At 36.6% G+C, this 18,444-nt stretch overlaps 2 protein-coding genes and 1 long non-coding RNA gene across 3 annotated transcripts in view; all 3 read right to left on the bottom strand.

The window, feature by feature from the left end:
* LOC141362403 (uncharacterized) overlaps nt 1-919 on the bottom strand; it is a 1,521-nt gene extending 602 nt beyond the window's left edge. Inside the window, exons 1-2 of the long non-coding RNA XR_012368229.1 lie at nt 659-919; nt 1-202 (exon numbers count right to left, since the gene is read on the bottom strand). The exon at nt 1-202 is cut by the window's left edge and continues 602 nt beyond it. This is a non-coding gene — a long non-coding RNA (uncharacterized lncRNA). The remainder of the gene's footprint in view (nt 203-658) is intronic.
* Nucleotides 920-1,878: 959 nt separating this feature from the next.
* On the bottom strand, nt 1,879-3,675 carry LOC141362370 (uncharacterized). The gene is made up of 2 exons (XM_073864354.1): nt 3,316-3,675; nt 1,879-2,528 (listed from the first exon to the last, which is right to left on the bottom strand). Exons 1-2 carry the CDS (start codon nt 3,443-3,445, stop codon nt 1,879-1,881), a joined length of 780 nt encoding a protein of 259 aa, XP_073720455.1. The 5' UTR covers nt 3,446-3,675.
* Nucleotides 3,676-4,199: 524 nt separating this feature from the next.
* LOC129443257 (purine nucleoside phosphorylase) lies at nt 4,200-13,289 on the bottom strand. Its single transcript, XM_055203740.2, has 6 exons — nt 13,119-13,289; nt 9,200-9,369; nt 8,914-9,017; nt 6,900-7,075; nt 6,628-6,818; nt 4,200-6,507 (listed from the first exon to the last, which is right to left on the bottom strand). Exons 1-6 carry the CDS (start codon nt 13,145-13,147, stop codon nt 6,287-6,289), a joined length of 891 nt encoding a protein of 296 aa, XP_055059715.2. The 5' UTR covers nt 13,148-13,289; the 3' UTR covers nt 4,200-6,286.
* Between the last annotated feature and the right edge of the window lie 5,155 nt (nt 13,290-18,444).

Below are 18,444 nucleotides of genomic sequence, written 5' to 3' on the forward strand. Positions count from 1 at the left end.
CCAGGATGAGCCCTGTCAGGGAAACTGCACCATTGTTTTCCCATATCAGATGTAGGTTGCTTCAGGTTAAGTTGTGATTTTAAAGTGTAGTTGTGGTCAGAGACGGATGGATCCTCCCATTGTGTTTCTGCATCACAGTTTAGGAACATGTTGATTGTATCATCCTCACAGTTGTCCTCTGCTTCACTACACATCAATGCATCTGTGAAAACAATATAACCATAAACATTTTTATGTTAGTATTTAAAATAAACTTGCATCATGAGAATTAATATATAAATGGCACCCATACTTAAACAGAACAGTGTGTAAGAGAGAGATGCATTAAAAAGAGACAGTAACATTATACACACAACCTCTAACTTCAGTGTTAAATAATACGTTGTTTAATAGGTCATTATCAATATCTGAATGCGAAATGAACTGACATTCTAGCATCTGAAATCTCAGTAAATTGTAGGAATCACGTGGGCTACTGTAAGAATGCAGTACTATCTCGTTGTACTATCGTAAATATAAAAATATAGGTGGACAATTAAAACCATTCAAGTAGTTGCATTTTATAAACTAACGTTATTGATCTTAAGTGTATTTGTAGAACGGACTTCACAAATCTAACTTTAGGCGAACGAGCACAAAGTTACCTAAGATAGCTTACCTGAAACTGGCCACCTTTTCAACACCCGGCGTGGTTAAAAGTTACCGGAACATCGTAGTCGAACCATTACTTGGGATAAGGGTGTTCCTCAGTTGGCTTAAAATTGGTAAGAAAGAAACATAAAGGCGCTCGAGTGAGCTTTTTAAGCTTAACGCGTTGCCTTCAGTCACTGCCTCATCTGCTCATCGTCTATGCGGCCGGAAGAACGTTGACAAAATGAGCGAAATGGCGCCGCCCTTGTTGTCATGAAAAATAAGGTGAATAGAATTATGTTACATTTTAAAATGTTTCATTATTGGTTTATATTCAGTTGTAGCCTGTATCTATATATGTGTGTTTTTTATCTTCTCACATTATTACAAGGAGGAATGTGCTGAGGCCCTATCCTGGAAGAAACCTTACCCAATCAAAGAGGATCTTCAACTACCGCCTTTCACGAGCCAGAAGAGTAGTTGAAAATGCCTTTGGGATTCTTGCTGCACAATGGAGAATCTACCACCGGGTGATTGGAGTGAGCCCTGCAAATGTGGATGCCATTGTGAAAGCAACAGTGGCCCTTCATAACTTCCAGAGGTGGAACTCCACAGTAGAAGCACCTGTCCCACAGGAAGAACAGCACATCCCTGCACTTACACAAGCAAGGAGAGTGGGCACCAACAACTCCACCCAAGAGGCCATAGCTGTTCGGGAATCCTTTAGTAGCTACTTTTCATCTGCCGCTGGTGAAGTGCCCTGGCAACACAGCATAACCTGATCTATCCGCCTGTCATCTCTGGACCCCAACTCAACTTTTACAACACAAAGGCTCTTTTAAGAGCCACCCACTTATTCATGAAAGATCTGATTCCCAATTAAACACACACACACATTATTTGTCATGTGTTTTAATTGTTTAAAAACACTTTTAAAAACCGTAGTTCATACACTAAACAATGATTCGTCACTGTTAACATTTGAATCAAAACACAAATTATGAACTTAGTTCTGTTATGAAATAACTGGATTTTTAACAATTTGCTTGAACAATGTTTATCCTATCCTTTATGTAAAGAACATTTAAGGTAAGTTTTGAGTGTGTGTGTGTGTGTGTGTTAGTGTGTGTGTGTGTGTTTTAGAATAAAAAAGTACACATAGCTGACACCAAGGAACAAATGATATCAAAAAAGTGCTCAAACATTAAAGCTGACACCAAGGAACAAATTATATCAAGAAGCTATTTCTTAAGAAAACTCAGCCCTATGTAGGGCAGTCAAGAACTCAATTTTGATTTCACTTTTTTTTTCATGTGACAGGTTTCTGAGACGTGGGGCCAGACTTAAAAGAAAAAGCTCTTCCTCATCTGCAGACTGGTTGAGCACATTCATCACCTGATTCTCAAACTCCTCTTTCTGCCACTGCCTTTTTTTAGACTTTATAGATCTCTGTGATGCTGGCGTAGCCTGTGTAGTGCTGGGTACGTGGGGTGGTGAGGTAGATGGGGCATCCTCGATCACAGGAGGGTCAGAAAGACTCAGAGTCTCTGAAGATTCAGTGGCCAAAACTGCAGGAGTAGACAGGGAGCTGGGAGATACATCAGTCAGGGTAATGGTAAAGGTTTCAGTTGGAGTACCAGGTGGTGATGATTGAGCAGCTAGGGGTGATAAGGTAACCTGGAGGGCATGGGGGCTAGAGGATCTCTCTTCTAGAGATGGAGACATATTAGAGGAAGTTGCCCTCTCTCTTACATGAGGCTCCAAGACACTCATAATGGAGAAATATCTCCATTTGGTCTTTTGTTCTGCACCTGCACCACTCTTCTTCTCCTTCATAGTCTTTCTCTCCTTTATATATCTGTCCCTGAGATTCTTCCATCGCCTTTTACACTCATCCTCTAAATAAGTGGAGAGAATTACTTTTGTTACTTTTTTTAATAACACATTTGAAAACTCTACAACAATACCTCCAACACATGTACAGGGAGAATGCCTATGAAAACCTAAACTATGTTTATATATTTCCTACATATATATATTACTTACAAGTTACTCGACTGTTAAAACACCTGACATGCCTAGTCTGAATGTAAATCTGTATGCTTATGAGACAAATGTTCCTACCATATGATGTCTTTTATATAAAGTAACTGTATGGACCATATACATTGCAGTTCACCACATTACAAACTGTTAAACGTTATATATTGTATTTATACATTTCTAATAAAAAACAAGAGCATCCAAGATGAAAATGTATACTAATTCATAGTAAATACTATAGTGTTTTAACCAATACTATTGTAAATTGTAGTATTCTGTATGTTATAGTATTTACAACAATTTGTTAATGAATGCTTCAGCATACAGTAGTATTAACTACAGTGAACTGATAAACTGTAATAAATTATGTAGTATACTTTAGTTTTTACTACAGTAAACTAGCATAATACACCCAGTTGTAAAAAAAAACTTTTAATTTGTTTACTATTACTACAGCAATATATAGTTATAAAATATAAGTTTTTTACTATAGTATGGTGTAAAAACATAGAGTATTTACTATAAATTACTACAGTGTTATATTTGGGATAGTGGATGAGAAATACAGAGGCTGATGTTGCCCGTCTCCATCACTAACTTTAAACTGCCTACCTACAACAAGCTCCCTAACTTAAAACACACCTGACATGCCAACTTGATTTGCTACGTGTTTCCATGACACGGCCTTTCTTCCGATGTCCCTGTAGGAACGTAAACTTGTATTATAAAGCTCCGGGAATTCCGAAACACACAGTATGAGCTTTTCGTCCATTTTGGCGCTTGTTTGGATGCCCCGTTTCTATTGGCCGCGCGGGTAATCGTCACAGAGCGCAGCGCAAAAGTTAAACTATTTTGAACTTTGACCGCGGCGTGAGCGCAAGCTGCGCACCGCTGCGCTTGCGCTTTGCTCGACGCAACAACAAACCGCCCTCGCGCGGCGCAAGCCATTGAAATGAATGGGTTTCATAGCGCAGCGCAGCGCACACCGCTTCCTATGTGAAAGACCCAGGCGATTAGGCGATCTGTCTGCGCAGCGTTTTTTTTATATAAGCTGTGGTTTTATCCACTCCACTTCCAAAACGTATTTATCACTGTTAATAAAACAATAAGTTAAAATAAAATGTATTCTAGTCAAATTTAGTAATAATCATCGTTCTCCATTGAAATGAAGTCCTACAAGTTCGTTTCGGAGGAGACTGATCATCATGTCCTGTCGATCATTAATGCAGCAGACGCCTACATTTAAAACTGGATGGACAGGTGAATTTGTAAAATAACATTTAACCACATCACACGACCTTAAAGTTGTATACTTCCTGTTACCCGACATTACCAATGACCTCATGCCCTGAATAAAAAAAACTGCTCTAACATGATCGGTTATCTCTCATCAATATCAGTTTCTTTTCTGTGTTTTTATGATTATTTATTCGACAATCATCCCATGTGATGTACATCTTTTAAGTTTTAATAACAATGTCCCAAAAATTATGTGTATAACGCAGTGAAGAATAAGAGAGATGCAGTTGCGTAGCAGCAAAGTTTTTATTTCATTTAAGCTGGAGATCATGAAAATAAAAATGTGCCACAAAGGTTGAAGTGCAATATTACCATTCACTGTAAATAAAAATAAAATAAAAGATTTTGGGGAAAGTGCTAAAACATTACAGTTTCCCATTTAAAACCCACAAATAAAACATCACCTAAATATTACCAATTGCAAATTCAACACTTTATCTTAATTTACTTTAAAACCACACCCTTTTACACTGCTTATATAAATAAGTAACATAAATATATTCATCTTTAAGTCCCAGTAACAGTTTCTTTAGTTAAGACAGTCAACAGTACACATACAGGGTTTTTTCTTAATAATTCATTCTTTAAATAAAAACTTTTAAGAGAAACAAAGGGGTCATGAACTGGCTTATTTGATTATTTTGTACTGTTCTCTTTGGTCCACTAATAGCATTAGAAAGATTTTTACCTAAAAAAGTCATAATTTGTAAATAAAAAGCTTTATTGTAACCTTTTTTTAAAACACTGTTTTCGTGGGTGTGTCGTATTGAGGACTTTGAAGTAATCGCTCACTGCTGTTATTCTGTAACACTGTTGCATATAAAAAAATTTCAAAGCCCCCATCTGTGAATGTTTGGAATTGCACGAGGCATTTATATCCTCCTGCAGATGCGGACTTTTGCATGACTATAATGTCATAGTCACACACATTTCAAAACGTAAAATGTACAGTGGCAGCCTGTGATTTCTCTTGAGGGGTGCGAATTCAAATGATGTGTTCACCCGTGTCGTGTGTTACTCTTCATGTCAAAATATGTGTTTGTTGCATCATGTTAACCATGTACATTATGCATCATGTCAAAATACGTGCCTGCTGCAGATGCTTCAGAAGGGTTTATGATAAAACCGTTCACAAAATACTCACAAGACACTAACTTAACAGTAAACTCGATTACACATGAAATTAAGTGAGTATCTGGCAAACGTGAGCGTCTCTTTTATCATACACCCGTTTGAATCGTCGGTGGCATGAGCGTATTTTGACATGACGCTTGATGCACCCAACACATATTTTGACATGACGAGCCACACACACACACAAGTACGTTTTGACGAGCTTCACATCGTGTCCCCTTAAAAAAGACGTCACCAGCCGCTACTGAAAACATATATACGAATCGTATTGATCTTGGTTGAAATAAAAGCTGTTTTTGAAATAACAAGGAAGTGTGAAGTTTTGAAACTTACAGAGCATTTTTATAGCATACTGATCATTTTATGGGGTGGTCACACTAGAGTTTGACCATGCAATTTTTTTGGCGTTTCTACGATTATGGTCCGGGAACGCTTCGTCCATCTTTTTTTTCAGTAGAGGGAGCTAACGGAGGTTTCACAGGTCAGAGTTCACCAGACGCAACGAAATGCAAAATACGTTTCCGGTCTCAGGCATGCATATCAATAGAAGTCAATGGAATGAAAAGCGTAGTGTGACCGCCCCTTTACTGAGGAGAATTCTTAGCTCACGACCCCTTTAAAGAAATAAAATCTCAGAATTTTCTTAAATTCTGGACAATTCTGTTTTCTTTCCAAAGTTTAACTTATTTGAAATAAATAACTTTTAGACAATAAATAAACACTGAATAGTGATCCCTGACAGAAACAGCAGTGCTCAGTAATAAAATCTCCCCAATTATCATATCAGTGTTATAGAAGATACTTAAGACGTTTAAGTTACAGTTTTCTAAAACATTTTGTTTCAGAATGTAAACATTTTAAAGTTAAAGGCCAAGTGTATAGACTTAACATTGATGTCACTAAATACATCTGAGTAGCATGATGCACATTACCTCTAGCTGAAACATACTTTACGCAAGTACAAAAATGCGTCGTAAGCATTTTCTTGTGTTACAGTGCTGTTTTGCAACTATGCACACCAGCGCTCGAGTAACATGAGCTCAGCTTTAGAGGTTTTACAGTAACTCTTGTTGCAGTACCGGCGATGTACTTGCGTTCAGTATGTTTCGGGTCTGTGGTCTGGATGTGGATGCGTGTGAGTCATGTGTGAGGTTATATGTATGATGGTACACTAATAGCTTTACTGCAATGTATTGTTGTCGAGCTCAATGCGAGAAACCATAGTAGACACGAGTTTCTCCAGGTCTTTGGCTCTTTGTTTCCCTGTCTCCAGAACCTCCTCGTGATTGGCCTTCTTCTCGCTGTCATAATCCATGACCGCCTGATTGGTAATGAGAGACAGAGCGAAAACTCGCATTCCACAGTGACGTGCAATGATGACCTCAGGAACGGTGCTCATGCCTGTATAAAACAAAACATGCACAGAGACCGAACAATATTACACATTCAGTTCATATGCACAGGAATCTATGCTTAGCTCAGATATTATCAAATGAGTTTATCCCTGTGCCCCAGACTCACCCACAGCATCAGCACCGAGGAGGCGGAGCATTCTGCATTCGGCGATGGTCTCAAAGGACGGCCCACCCAAAACGCTGTAAACGCCCTCCCTCGTGAACGCCGAGAAGCCCAATTCAGCTGCGACATCGTGAGCCAGCTGCTGCAGTCCGCGGTCATAAGCATCTGACATACACGGGAACCTCACCCCAAACCTAAAACACAGACACGAAGAGTAAGACAATAATACCATGCTATAACTCACTAAAGAAACATTGCAGAAAACAACATCTCACCTGTCGTCATTGGCTCCCACTAGTGGGTTGTTCCCAGCGAAGCCTGGAATGTTGATATGATCTTTAATAACCATGATGTCACCCACTGTAAAATCCTGATTCAGTCCACCAGCGGCATTGGTCAGGATCATCGTCTCTACACCCATCAGCTTGAACACCCTGATAGGCATCGTGGTCTGTCAAAAACAACAACCATTCTCTCTTTAGACATAATGTGCTTAAGTACTTATCAATCATTCGATCCATCAAGTCTTATTATCGTAATTACTGACACAAGAATTCTTAAAGGGGCAATAAGTAGGGTTTACCCCCATCTAGTGGTGAAATTGTATTTTGCATTCAAAGGAATAGTGCTCTCTAGCGCCTCGCTTTTCCAAATGCGTGTTGTTCTGAATGAAAACTCGTTGTGTAAACGTGTTGGTAGGCTAGTGCTTTTTGTCCCTCTCTGCTATTATAGTTTATCAATACGGCGGAATGACATGGAAGCCTCCTTGGACTTACCCGTTCAATGGAAGTAAAGAGAAGAAATTCTTCTAAGATTACAAAGAAAAGTCAGATCCCTGGCAGAGGTCATTTGACACCAACGAGGACATATTTATGAATTTAAATTAAAATACAACATATATATGACCTTATATTTCCTTTGTGTTTGGGTGAAATATTAATTCTTGTAATAAGACTTATTATTATATTTGCTACGCTGGTTGATTAACTATCATACAGTCATTAATCAATAATCTGTCAACACCCTGACATGACATGCTTTCAGATATTTTGACTCGTGGTCGACCGATAAGGGCTGATGTAACACAAATGTAATTATAGTAAATAACAGACAAACTGAAAATGTGTGATACCACATGAATTTGTTATGCATATTTGTAATGATACCTTTTATAAATACTTGAGAAATATTTAAAAGGCATATAAACTGCAGATCTGACACCTCACAGTAGTGTTTGAATAAGAAGACGAATGCACATGAGAGTGTTGTGTGTAACAGTATGTTAAAAAGTGAATATTGATTGGTCATTTTCCTGTCAGACTTCGACTTCTCCATTATGAACTACAAATTTAAGGAAAAGAAAGATTTATTGGCTTTGTTCAGTCAAGAAGAAATAAAGTTTTTTGAGGAAAACATTCCAGGATTTTTCTCCATCTAATGGACTTTGGTGGAACTCATCAGTTTACAGTTTCAATGCAGCTTCAAAAACTCTAAACAATCTCAACGGAGTCATAAAGAAATATAGAGAAACCATCATCATCATCACAAAAAAAAATTATTTTTAAACCACAACTTGCTGTGTGATGCACAAGCGACCTTATTTATTACATAATTATGTGGAAAGTTCACGTGTTACATATGTAAAACAACTACACACTGGTGGACCATTTTAAACAATAAACTAAACACAAAGACATTAATTCATAATATTTCACATACAACAACTTCTGAACGCTCCTCTTTCTCCACACTTGTTAACACTGGAGCGGTAGTTTCACATACTTCATGCGTGACCTTTCCACTTCATTACGTAATATGTAAAGTCACGCTGGTGCGTCACACGGCAAGTGCAAGACGAGAAGTTGTGGTTGAAAAGCAATTTTTTTTTTTTTAGGGGGGTAAATAAGGAGGTTTTCTCTAGATAAGACATGGGGGAAGTAAATTATCAGAATTGTTTTATGAAAGTGGAGTAATCCTTTAACACGTAAGTCAAGTATAATATTGTAATCTTTAATCCGCTAACTAACTTGTTATTATGACTGCTGGATAAATAATTATATCAGGTGATTCATGACCGATTCAAAGTTCAGCTGCTGGTGTTTGTAAAGTTGTAAAAACTACACATTGTGTTTACATTTCACACACACCTACATCAATAAAGATGCTATAAATACACCTGTGAACGACACACTGTACTCGATTCTGCTTACGACCAACAGGATGTCATTGGTTTGTCATTAAAGAGATACCTTGAGGTTTTCTTATGTGTTTGCATGCATGTAAAATCACCTTTTGAATGGGGTATCCTTCATAGAGATGAAACCTGCCCTTCATGCACACACAAGCCTTTCCTTTAAGAGTACCAAACACCAACTTTCCAGCATGGCCATGCACTAAACACACATCACACAATCAGAAGATACATATTAACATCAAACAACAAACTGTCAATTACATTTATACAAATAGGGAAAGACGCTATTTTATACTAATGGACTAATACACAACTGATACATTACAAAAGATGCAGATCTTTACAGTTTTGTATTTTATATGCAGCTGTGTGTGAACTCACCGGTGCTTTGAGGGAAGTTTGGGATATCATTGTAGTTTATGACCTGCTGATCTTTCAGCATATCTGCCAGTCCACCGAGACCTGAACCACACACGATTCCCACTAGAGGGCGCACTGAAGTGTGAGATAACAGCCAATCAGCTGTGACCTTACAATCCTCATAGCTGTACCTGAAACATACATAAGCCAATCCAGCATTATGATTTGAAGTCACAGCTTGAAATATGAATTCTCAGAGAAGGCATTAATTAACAATATAAGTGTTTATATTTTCCTAAACCTCTGATCATTTTGTTTTTTAGATGATCTATACGTGCGTTATAGCAGGGCCGTTTCTAGACATAGGCGACGCCTAGGGCACCACCAAGCTATAGTAATAAACTATAAAACCAGTGGTTGTCAAATTTTTTCGGCGTGCGGCCCCGGATTGTGTACAGTGGCCCCCACTTTTGCCCTCCGTGGACCCCCAAAGAAAATTTATGACATAAAACATTGCAAAACATAAATTAATTAAACAAATTGAAAAAAAAAACAATATTAAAATATACAACGAAGAGCTGTTGGTTAGTAGCCTTATTTTTCTGAGGTTTAATTACACAGAATTCATGATAAATTAATGTATTTATAAAATGTCAAAAAAGTGCCCCCCCCCCAGTTTGAGAACCACTGCTATAACTATAGTAAACTAATCACAGTTTTATTTGTAGTAAGTAAACACAAATTGACTATGTTCTCACCATAATGGTATTTCATTTGTAGTAAAACTGCTAAAATCATTGTAACTACAAAAATAAAGCCATGGTTAATTTTCCTCATGATATTAACTGTTAATATGACTCACATTGGTTATGAATGAGATGCATTAAAGATTTGAGTGTTACAGGATCACATGATTTGTGTTGTAAGTATGTAATACAGCATGTATAATTGTATGATCTTGTTTGGTGGGGTGCCAATATTGGTTTTGCCTAGGGCATCAAAATGGCTAGAAATGGCCCTGCAGTATGGATGTGAAAAAAAAGGACACGTTTTTAGGAGACAACATACTTTGTAGGAAATCTGTGAATTAAAATGCACAAATCAAAAGCAACAAATGGAGAAGGGATGGCTCTTCAAAAAACATTTTATATTTATTTTAATTTTTGTAGGCACATTTATGAGGAGAAAACAATGTTATGAATGTGACGTTTCTGAAATTTGCATTTATTTAACCATGAAGCATAATGATAAAAACAGTTAAAAATTTAACCAAGACTTTGCATGAGTATTTAAACCACAAAATATTGACATCAAAGATATCAGTATGCTTAAAAACTTTAGGTAAAAACGTAACTTTTCGAGATAACCTTGAGATGGAATTGCACATTATGTCTCTTGTAAGATATATAGAAACGAGTAATGCCATACACACAGTCAAATAAAAACAGTCTGCACAGAAATGTCCAGAACCAGAGCCCAGTAAAGTATAAATGAATCTAGTCGCTGTTGTCTTCATTGTGTCGTGTTGTGTTGTGTGTGTGTAAGCTGCACTGTCGGTTGTGTAAACATTAACAATGAGAAATATGGCGTGATGGCAATACAAAGTGTGTAATTTAGTCAAGACTAATAGAAACAGGTTCAGATTCATGACAATCCTGCAAAACGTGTTTTTTGTTAGTCTGAAAGGTCAAACTCTTTAATTACAATGTACTTAAACAAGAATAACAACTTCTGAAAAACAAAGTAGTTTATTTGGTGATGACATTGTCTAGTATCCTGTACAAGTTCTCTTTTAAAAAACATTTCCTATTTTTATAGTTTTTCTCCTGATAAGAAAATGTCAAATACAAATGCTTCTTTCTCTCAGAGATTAATAAAACTATATAACTGACCTATAACACATAACAGTCGTGTACGGTTTACTCATTTGATATCCTATCTGAAATCAAATAAAGAGAAATCGGCTCCTTTTGCCATTTAGTTTGACAAATGGAAAATTAGATTATGGCTTGATTTTTCATTTTTGGTCAACAAATCATTTCATGGGTTCTAGATTTCATTTACGCATGTGGTCGGCGCTAAAACGACCGCTTCATCTGATTGGCCAAACCGCTGACTGGCTTCTTTGGGTCTGGCAGAATAAGAGTCCTTCAAGTTTGCGCCGCTAAGAAAGACTCACAGTTTGTTGTGTATGATTTGAGGTTTAGCATATATATATATATCTTTAAAATTTAGTCATTAGGAAAAGACTGACTTTATGTCATGAATAAATGTCTCTGCATTACAGTTAGTGCTATACAAAAATACATGTGTTGATTATTTACACTTGAACTTTTTTTTGTGCAGTGTTCATAGTTGAAATATTAACATTGTGCTCTTGCAATGTCAAGCTGCAATTGTTTAAAATATTAAAAAAAAGAAAATGTGTTTTCAGTTGGTGTGCATCTTTTTGAAAATGCTTGTTTATATATTAGTAGGTATGTTGCTAACTTGGTTCCGTTCAACGAAACTCAAGATTTCCTCAGGCGGCGCGTGGTGATGTGGAAAATAAAGGCTCTGTTGGTTTGTTGATGGCGAAATTTCTGATTTTTTTATTGTTAACATCACCAGAAGAAGCATAGGTACCTTTTCGTTTTCAGTCACCAACTTTCATGTTTAACTACTGGCCGTGCGAGCTCGCCAAAGTCTGTTGTTTGTAAAATCGTCGTTGTTTTTGCTGAAGTTGAGTAAAGACATTCTTGAAATTGTAAAGACATTTTGTTTAATTGCTAAACTACAAGTGAACGAAATTTTAATACATTTGAACGACTACCACAGGTGGTTTTAAATCTACCAAAATCTGCTTGAATGGTAAAGAATGGGGAGCAGCCATGCAGTAGATGTCTGTATATATAGACTGAATAAAGAGTGTTATTTGGTGTAATTAGCGGTTTGTTTTATTATATATCTGACTTTACACAAGTAGAATATGTAGAGGATATATCAAACAGCTTATCCTGAAAGATTCAGGTCAATATCTTAAAAATTTAAAAAGTAATAGCAAAAAACTTCATATTTTCATGATTCGGTCACACATTTTCTTGAATTTTAATGGAAAACATGGGACCAAATAAAGTGATGAGTTTCGAGTTTCAAATGGCAAGTATTTTGTTATTCTTGAACCCATAAACATGATCTTGGTCTCATTTAAAATCTTCAAGCTCTTTCTATCTGAACCATTAGTTTTAGCATTTAACCATTTTGAAAATTTTAGCAACATACCTAATATTAGGTAAATGTAAAAAATATATAAAAGGTAAAAATTGGGGTAAACGTTTGGCCTGCATCATATTTACAATTTTAAAGTCTGGCCTTCTCGAAGAAGAATACATGAAGACTCGAGTTAAAAACGAAATCTACTGAAGTTTATGGGCCAAGTTTAGGGTCCTTAGAGACCTCTGTGTGTCTGTTAAGTTCATTATCCAGCCCTGGTTTAAGGTTTATTTAAATCTCCGACCGAGTAAGGAGATGTTCTGCTGGGATGCTTTCTTGCATCATCAACACGAGTCAGAGGGCGCGCATTGTACGTGATGAAGCCCACACCACACACCGGGTTTTTCCGTGTATACGTAATCCACTACCACGTGCATCTCAACACGCGGAACATCTTTTTTTATATATAATTTGTAATCGTTTATTATCTATCATTCTCTTTTCTTTCACTGTTAAATTAAATGACCTCTTTATATGACCTCTCTTGATAAGGACCGCTACGAGTATGAGTTAAGCGCGTTAAAGCTGCTCGACAGGTTATCGTAATTTGAATGGTCATCTTCCTTGTAGTACCAAAATAACTATACACAATAGCTAACAGACACCGAATCTATGCATTATGTAACGTTATGTATAAGGTTTAACCCGTAGATCGTAAAGGTAAATAAAAGCGCCACATGAAACTTACCGTGTAACGTTAGAAGATTCAGGAAACATCGAGGCTCGATTCTCTCTCTGACGTCACTTATAAATGAAAAAGAAACGTTAAGATGCGCGAGGTTTATATCGCCGGTGCCGGTGTCACGTTAAACTTCCGTTGGTCTGTGTGTATCCGCGTCCGTGAGAAACCCTTTATAAAACACCCTCACATCACTCACATACGTCACGCGCGCTCATTGGCTCACTGAGAGGGTGTGATGCTTTTTTTATGCATTAAAACGGAGGCGTTGCTAGACATAAAGCTCTACTGCGGCACATGCCCTCTATTTTTATGAGTTTTTTAATAGCCTGCTGTGTGCAAGATGTGTGAAACACTTCTATACAATTTTCTTTGCTTCCTACACTGAAACAAGTTCTGGCAAAGATAAACATGCATTTAAAATATGTAGGTATCACCTTCATATACTTAACATTAATAACATGTTTGGAGGCATACATGGCATAAAATGTTTGGAAATAATGACAGCAGAAGAAATATTTTCTTGCACATTTGCATTTTAGATGAATGATAACAATGATTAATAACTTATTTTTACAATATTTTTACAATAACAATATTTCATTTTATTATCGCTAACTTATTAAAATAACCTTAGTAATATACTGCCAACTGTTAATGTAATGTCCTAGATCTAGTAAACTATTGATTTCATATCTGAAAATACAGAACAACAATAATTTTTTGTTAATATTTTTTTCAGCAACAATTCAATTCTATAGACTTAGAGGTCTTCCTGAGATTTTTCCTGGAATGTTTAAGACCTGACTGGGTGGGGTTGTAATTTGTCTTACCTAAACTCATCATCTCTCATTTCTGCTTTCCTTTCCCTGCTATACACAAAACATTTCTCATGTCCATCTACAGTAGCCAATAGTGATCGAGTTAAAATAAGATTATCATTATTATTTAAAAACTTACTGTATTTGTGTAAAGTTAGTTTTCATAAGATAACTCAATCACGTGGCGTCACCTGGGGCACATTCAAGTTCAAACCTGTGCGCAACATTTTTCTACGTGTCCAGGTTGAACGAAACCGGTGTGCAAAGGGGCTTGAGATACATTGGCACTGTCCCAAATGGTGCACTTAATGTGGACCCCAAAGGGGTCCAACGATGCCCCTGCATCAAATATTTAACAGACAAAACAGAATGAACACATAAAACTTCTACAGGAATGAAATCACATGAATTACTGTAATAATGTCTGTAGAAATTACAGTATTACTGGGTATTACTGGCAACTAGCTGCCAGTAACTTACTGTAGATTTTACATTTATGTTATTTACATGGCAACAGTTTGTTTAAAGTTAAATGAACATGAAACATTTTCAGTCTTTATCTTCTACAGTAAGTTACTGGCAACCAGCTGTATAATTACAGCTAATTTTTTTACAGCGTATTCATGTAAAGTTTCATATGAAGGTAAAATTGTTTGCAGACTTGGAATGCTTTTGGCAATATTTCAGCGAAAAAATCATGGCAAAAGTGTAAGCACAGAAAAACTAAGGTAAGATGAATACAGTTCATAGTTATTTAGCGTAAATATGAAGTTTCCTTTTTTTTTCAGTTTTTTTTTACGCTTGCAACTTCATTTACACCTTTACATGCATATTTATTTCATGCTTGTAATGTCACATACAAATTTTATCCTGCACATACTAATCTTTTAGACATTCTTTTAACTTCACAGTTTCACAAATAAAATAAGCAAAGAGAAAAAGATAAATACAATAAAAACATAAAATATGCAAAGAAAAAAATGCATCAATGATATTACCAATAATATTATTTTAAAAATCTGTCACTTTTTTGTTTTTAACCAACCCTAGGGATTTGAGAAATGCTTTAACTTCAATTAGGAAATGTATAAAAAAAAAGAAGGCTGCGAGTTAGAGAATATTTGTTTATGAATATAATACAATAATGTTATAATGTAATTATAATGTTATTCATTGGAATATTAGTTGTGCCTTCATAGTAACAAATTATGTCTTTTAACTGAATAGATTTGGAAATGTCAAGGTGCTTGCTTTCCAAAGGTTTTGAGTTTTGTCACAGTCAGTGTTTCCTTTTTATTCCGACAAAATGAGCAAGAACTGTCGACATCCATATTTTTTGCCACAGAATCATTCACAGGATATTTTATATAAGATCTTAAAATGAATTTCTTTGGTCTTTTTTGTCTATTTTATCTATTTTGTCGAATATGTTTATTATTACATTTTTTGTTAAATATGCGTATTCAATCTAAAATCATGATGCTTGTCTTGAGCACTAGTCTGTAGGACAAACACAAAATTCTAGAACCATTCAGCGACTTTTTAAAAAAGCGATTAGCGACAAATGCAGCAACTTTTTTGGAGACTTTTGAAGTGAATGCGTCGTTCACCCTTCTCTACGAGCAGTGTAAGGGGGACTTTAAAAGTTGCTGGTTAACACAAACATTAAAAAGTAGTTCTAACGGGTCACGTTCAGTCATGCTTGTTTCATTTTCAGACAATAGAAGCAAAGAATATACAAACGAGAAAGCCTTTTAGACATTCGGGTGTATTAAAATGCAATTTGTGACAGTTCAGAGAGTAAAAGAAGCGTGAAACAGTTTGAAGTGCCAACGCAGTAAAAAATATGATGTGATGATGTCACTGATATGCTAATGATGCAATGACATAACTAGCGACATTTAAACCCCATTCACACAGACCTTTGGTCCCAGAAAATACCTGTAAAATTGCCAGACAAGCGTCTGTGTGAACACAAACTCTTCCCGTTAATCTTCTGGGATCGTTGCCGGAAAGAGGACCTAGTCAGATACACGGATAACCCTCTGTGTGAACAAGAAGCCGAAAGAATGCCGTAATGGGCGTGTCGTAGTGAGGACGGGCGTGTCGTAGTGAGGACACGCGCGTCATCACAACAAAAGTTATGGTTCAGCTCTTTAAAACGAGAGATAACATGCATATAAACATTCACCACGAGAAATGTTGCAAACTAGATTGATGCAGTTATCAGGAAATGATTAATGAGACGCATAAACTATGACGCACGTGCGCGTGTCATGGCAACATGAAGTTGGTTTAACTCTTTAAAATGAGGGATTTACAACATTCACGACAAGAAATGTCAGCAAACTGGACTGAAGCAGATATCAGGTAAGTTAGCTTGTCATTTACTGCGTTGAAACGGAGATCATTCAACAGCATAAAAGAATATTGCGTCACGTGCTCATTTGAGCTATAATAAAGGAAAATACCCGCGCGTCATCCCAACAAGATATATCGTTCAGCTCCTCAAAATGCGGGTTTTAAATGCATATAAACAATCACGATGAGAAATGTCTGAAAACTGTATTAAAGCAGAGATCAGGGAGCTCCTCAAATATCCACTCAGAAGCTGAGATAATTCACCAGCATTAGAACGACACGTCACACGCTCCTTTATAATCTTATCATAAACAAAAATGCACGCGAGTGGTTCTTGGAGAGAGAAATAATATATAATATGCAAACTTCAGACGCTGCATAGAAGAGAGGGCGGGACTTTCAATAGGTCACGTGTCTTTCCGGGACCATCAGATGCCGTGTAATCATGGCAGTGTGAATGAATAAAAAATATAAGGATCCCGGAAAAATCCTGGATGCCTTTCCCGTGGATTTTACGGAATGTCTGTGTGAAAAGGGCTTTAGCGACTTTCTAAGCAAGCTTTAGCTACTTTCCATTGAAAATAGTTGTCAACACTGCTCTTGCATCTTGTAAAGAAAAACGACATGTACACACATACTTCTGTCACTTTAAAATCAAAAAGAGAAAGAAATGCTATCTGCCCATCACTTATTTTGTGTGTTTGGGTTTCTGACATCCGATTGGCTTAATTCATATAATGACCATTAATATTAAACATTAAACTAGTAATGTTTCTTTACATTGTCTATACACAGAGCTCAAATTCATTGCATTTTTTGGTTCTCTTTTGATGTATCGGCCATGACAATCATCTGTTTGTGTCAGCCGATATCTGAAAAACTGTGAAAAAGACTCAATTTCAACCTATTTTTGTAAGGCTGAGAAAAACAGGTAAAACAGGAATGTATTACTCTGTCCCAACCCCCATTGCCTTCCGGCAACATGTTGAAGACCACTGGTTTAGAAGAAACATTAGAGAGTCACAGAGCTCCTAAAGCTCCAGGTGAACTTGGCAATAAACCTGGTGATAAAATGAACAGGCTTTGTAGTTCCTGTCATAAAACAGGCCAGAGAAGAAATGCTGGTCACTGGACACGGACAGACTCCACCTAATTATTTAAAATGTGGAAAAGACTTTCTAAGGGCAGATGTAAGCAGTTTGGTTAAACTCTTAATGAGTTACCAGCATTGTTCATGCAAGGTCTCCAGCTGTTAACTTGCTAGTGGTTTAGCAGCAATGTGTATAACATTCGTTTTCAGACTGTCCTTTATGCATTTTTCTGGCTTGTAGTTGTTTTAAACTTGTTATTTATAAAACATAAATTCTAGTTGTTTGTGATACTACATGTACACATAAGCTAATGTTTAAAAGTAAAAAGTTTATTTCTTAAAACACTTGACTGTTACCACTGTATGTGTTGGACAAAACATTTAAATGAGATGTTATTAAAGCTTAGGGTTGCAAAATTTGGGGAACTTCAACAATGGAAACTTTTCATGGGAATACATGGTAATTAACGGAAAATGAATGGGAATAAACTGGGGATTAAAAAAATGCAGAGTTGCCTATAACAGGGAACTTAAATGTAGTAAAAAAAATCAACAACAAGATTTAGTTGAATTTTACCCTGCACATTCCTCACATGCACACTGCTTACTGAAAGGCCATTAAGGCCACACCCACTGCACACACAAAACATGTCCATCTCTCATATATTAATTACATTTGTTTAAAACTTCCTTGTGCTGTGTTGAAGCTAATGACAAATACACTGAGAAAACATGTGATGAAATAATAAAAAAGTAGAGTCTAAAAATGACCCTCAACCTCACACACACACACACACACACACACACACACACACACACACACACACACACACACACACACACACACGTTGGTGTATGTGGTTTACGGAGACATCTCCATAGACGCAATACATTTTACTGTCCAAACTGTTATATTCTATTCCCCTAACCTACACCAATCCCTAACCCCAATGTCACAAAAAGATGTTGTCAGTCTTTCATCTATGAAAAACTACCATTTAGTGTGATTTTTTAGCTTTTCCGTTTATGGGGACACTCTCATGCGTGCGACTCAACATCATGT

The sequence above is a fragment of the Misgurnus anguillicaudatus genome, unplaced genomic scaffold (assembly GCF_027580225.2).
Source record: "Misgurnus anguillicaudatus unplaced genomic scaffold, ASM2758022v2 HiC_scaffold_26, whole genome shotgun sequence".
In the NCBI taxonomy this organism is placed as follows: domain Eukaryota; kingdom Metazoa; phylum Chordata; class Actinopteri; order Cypriniformes; family Cobitidae; genus Misgurnus; species Misgurnus anguillicaudatus.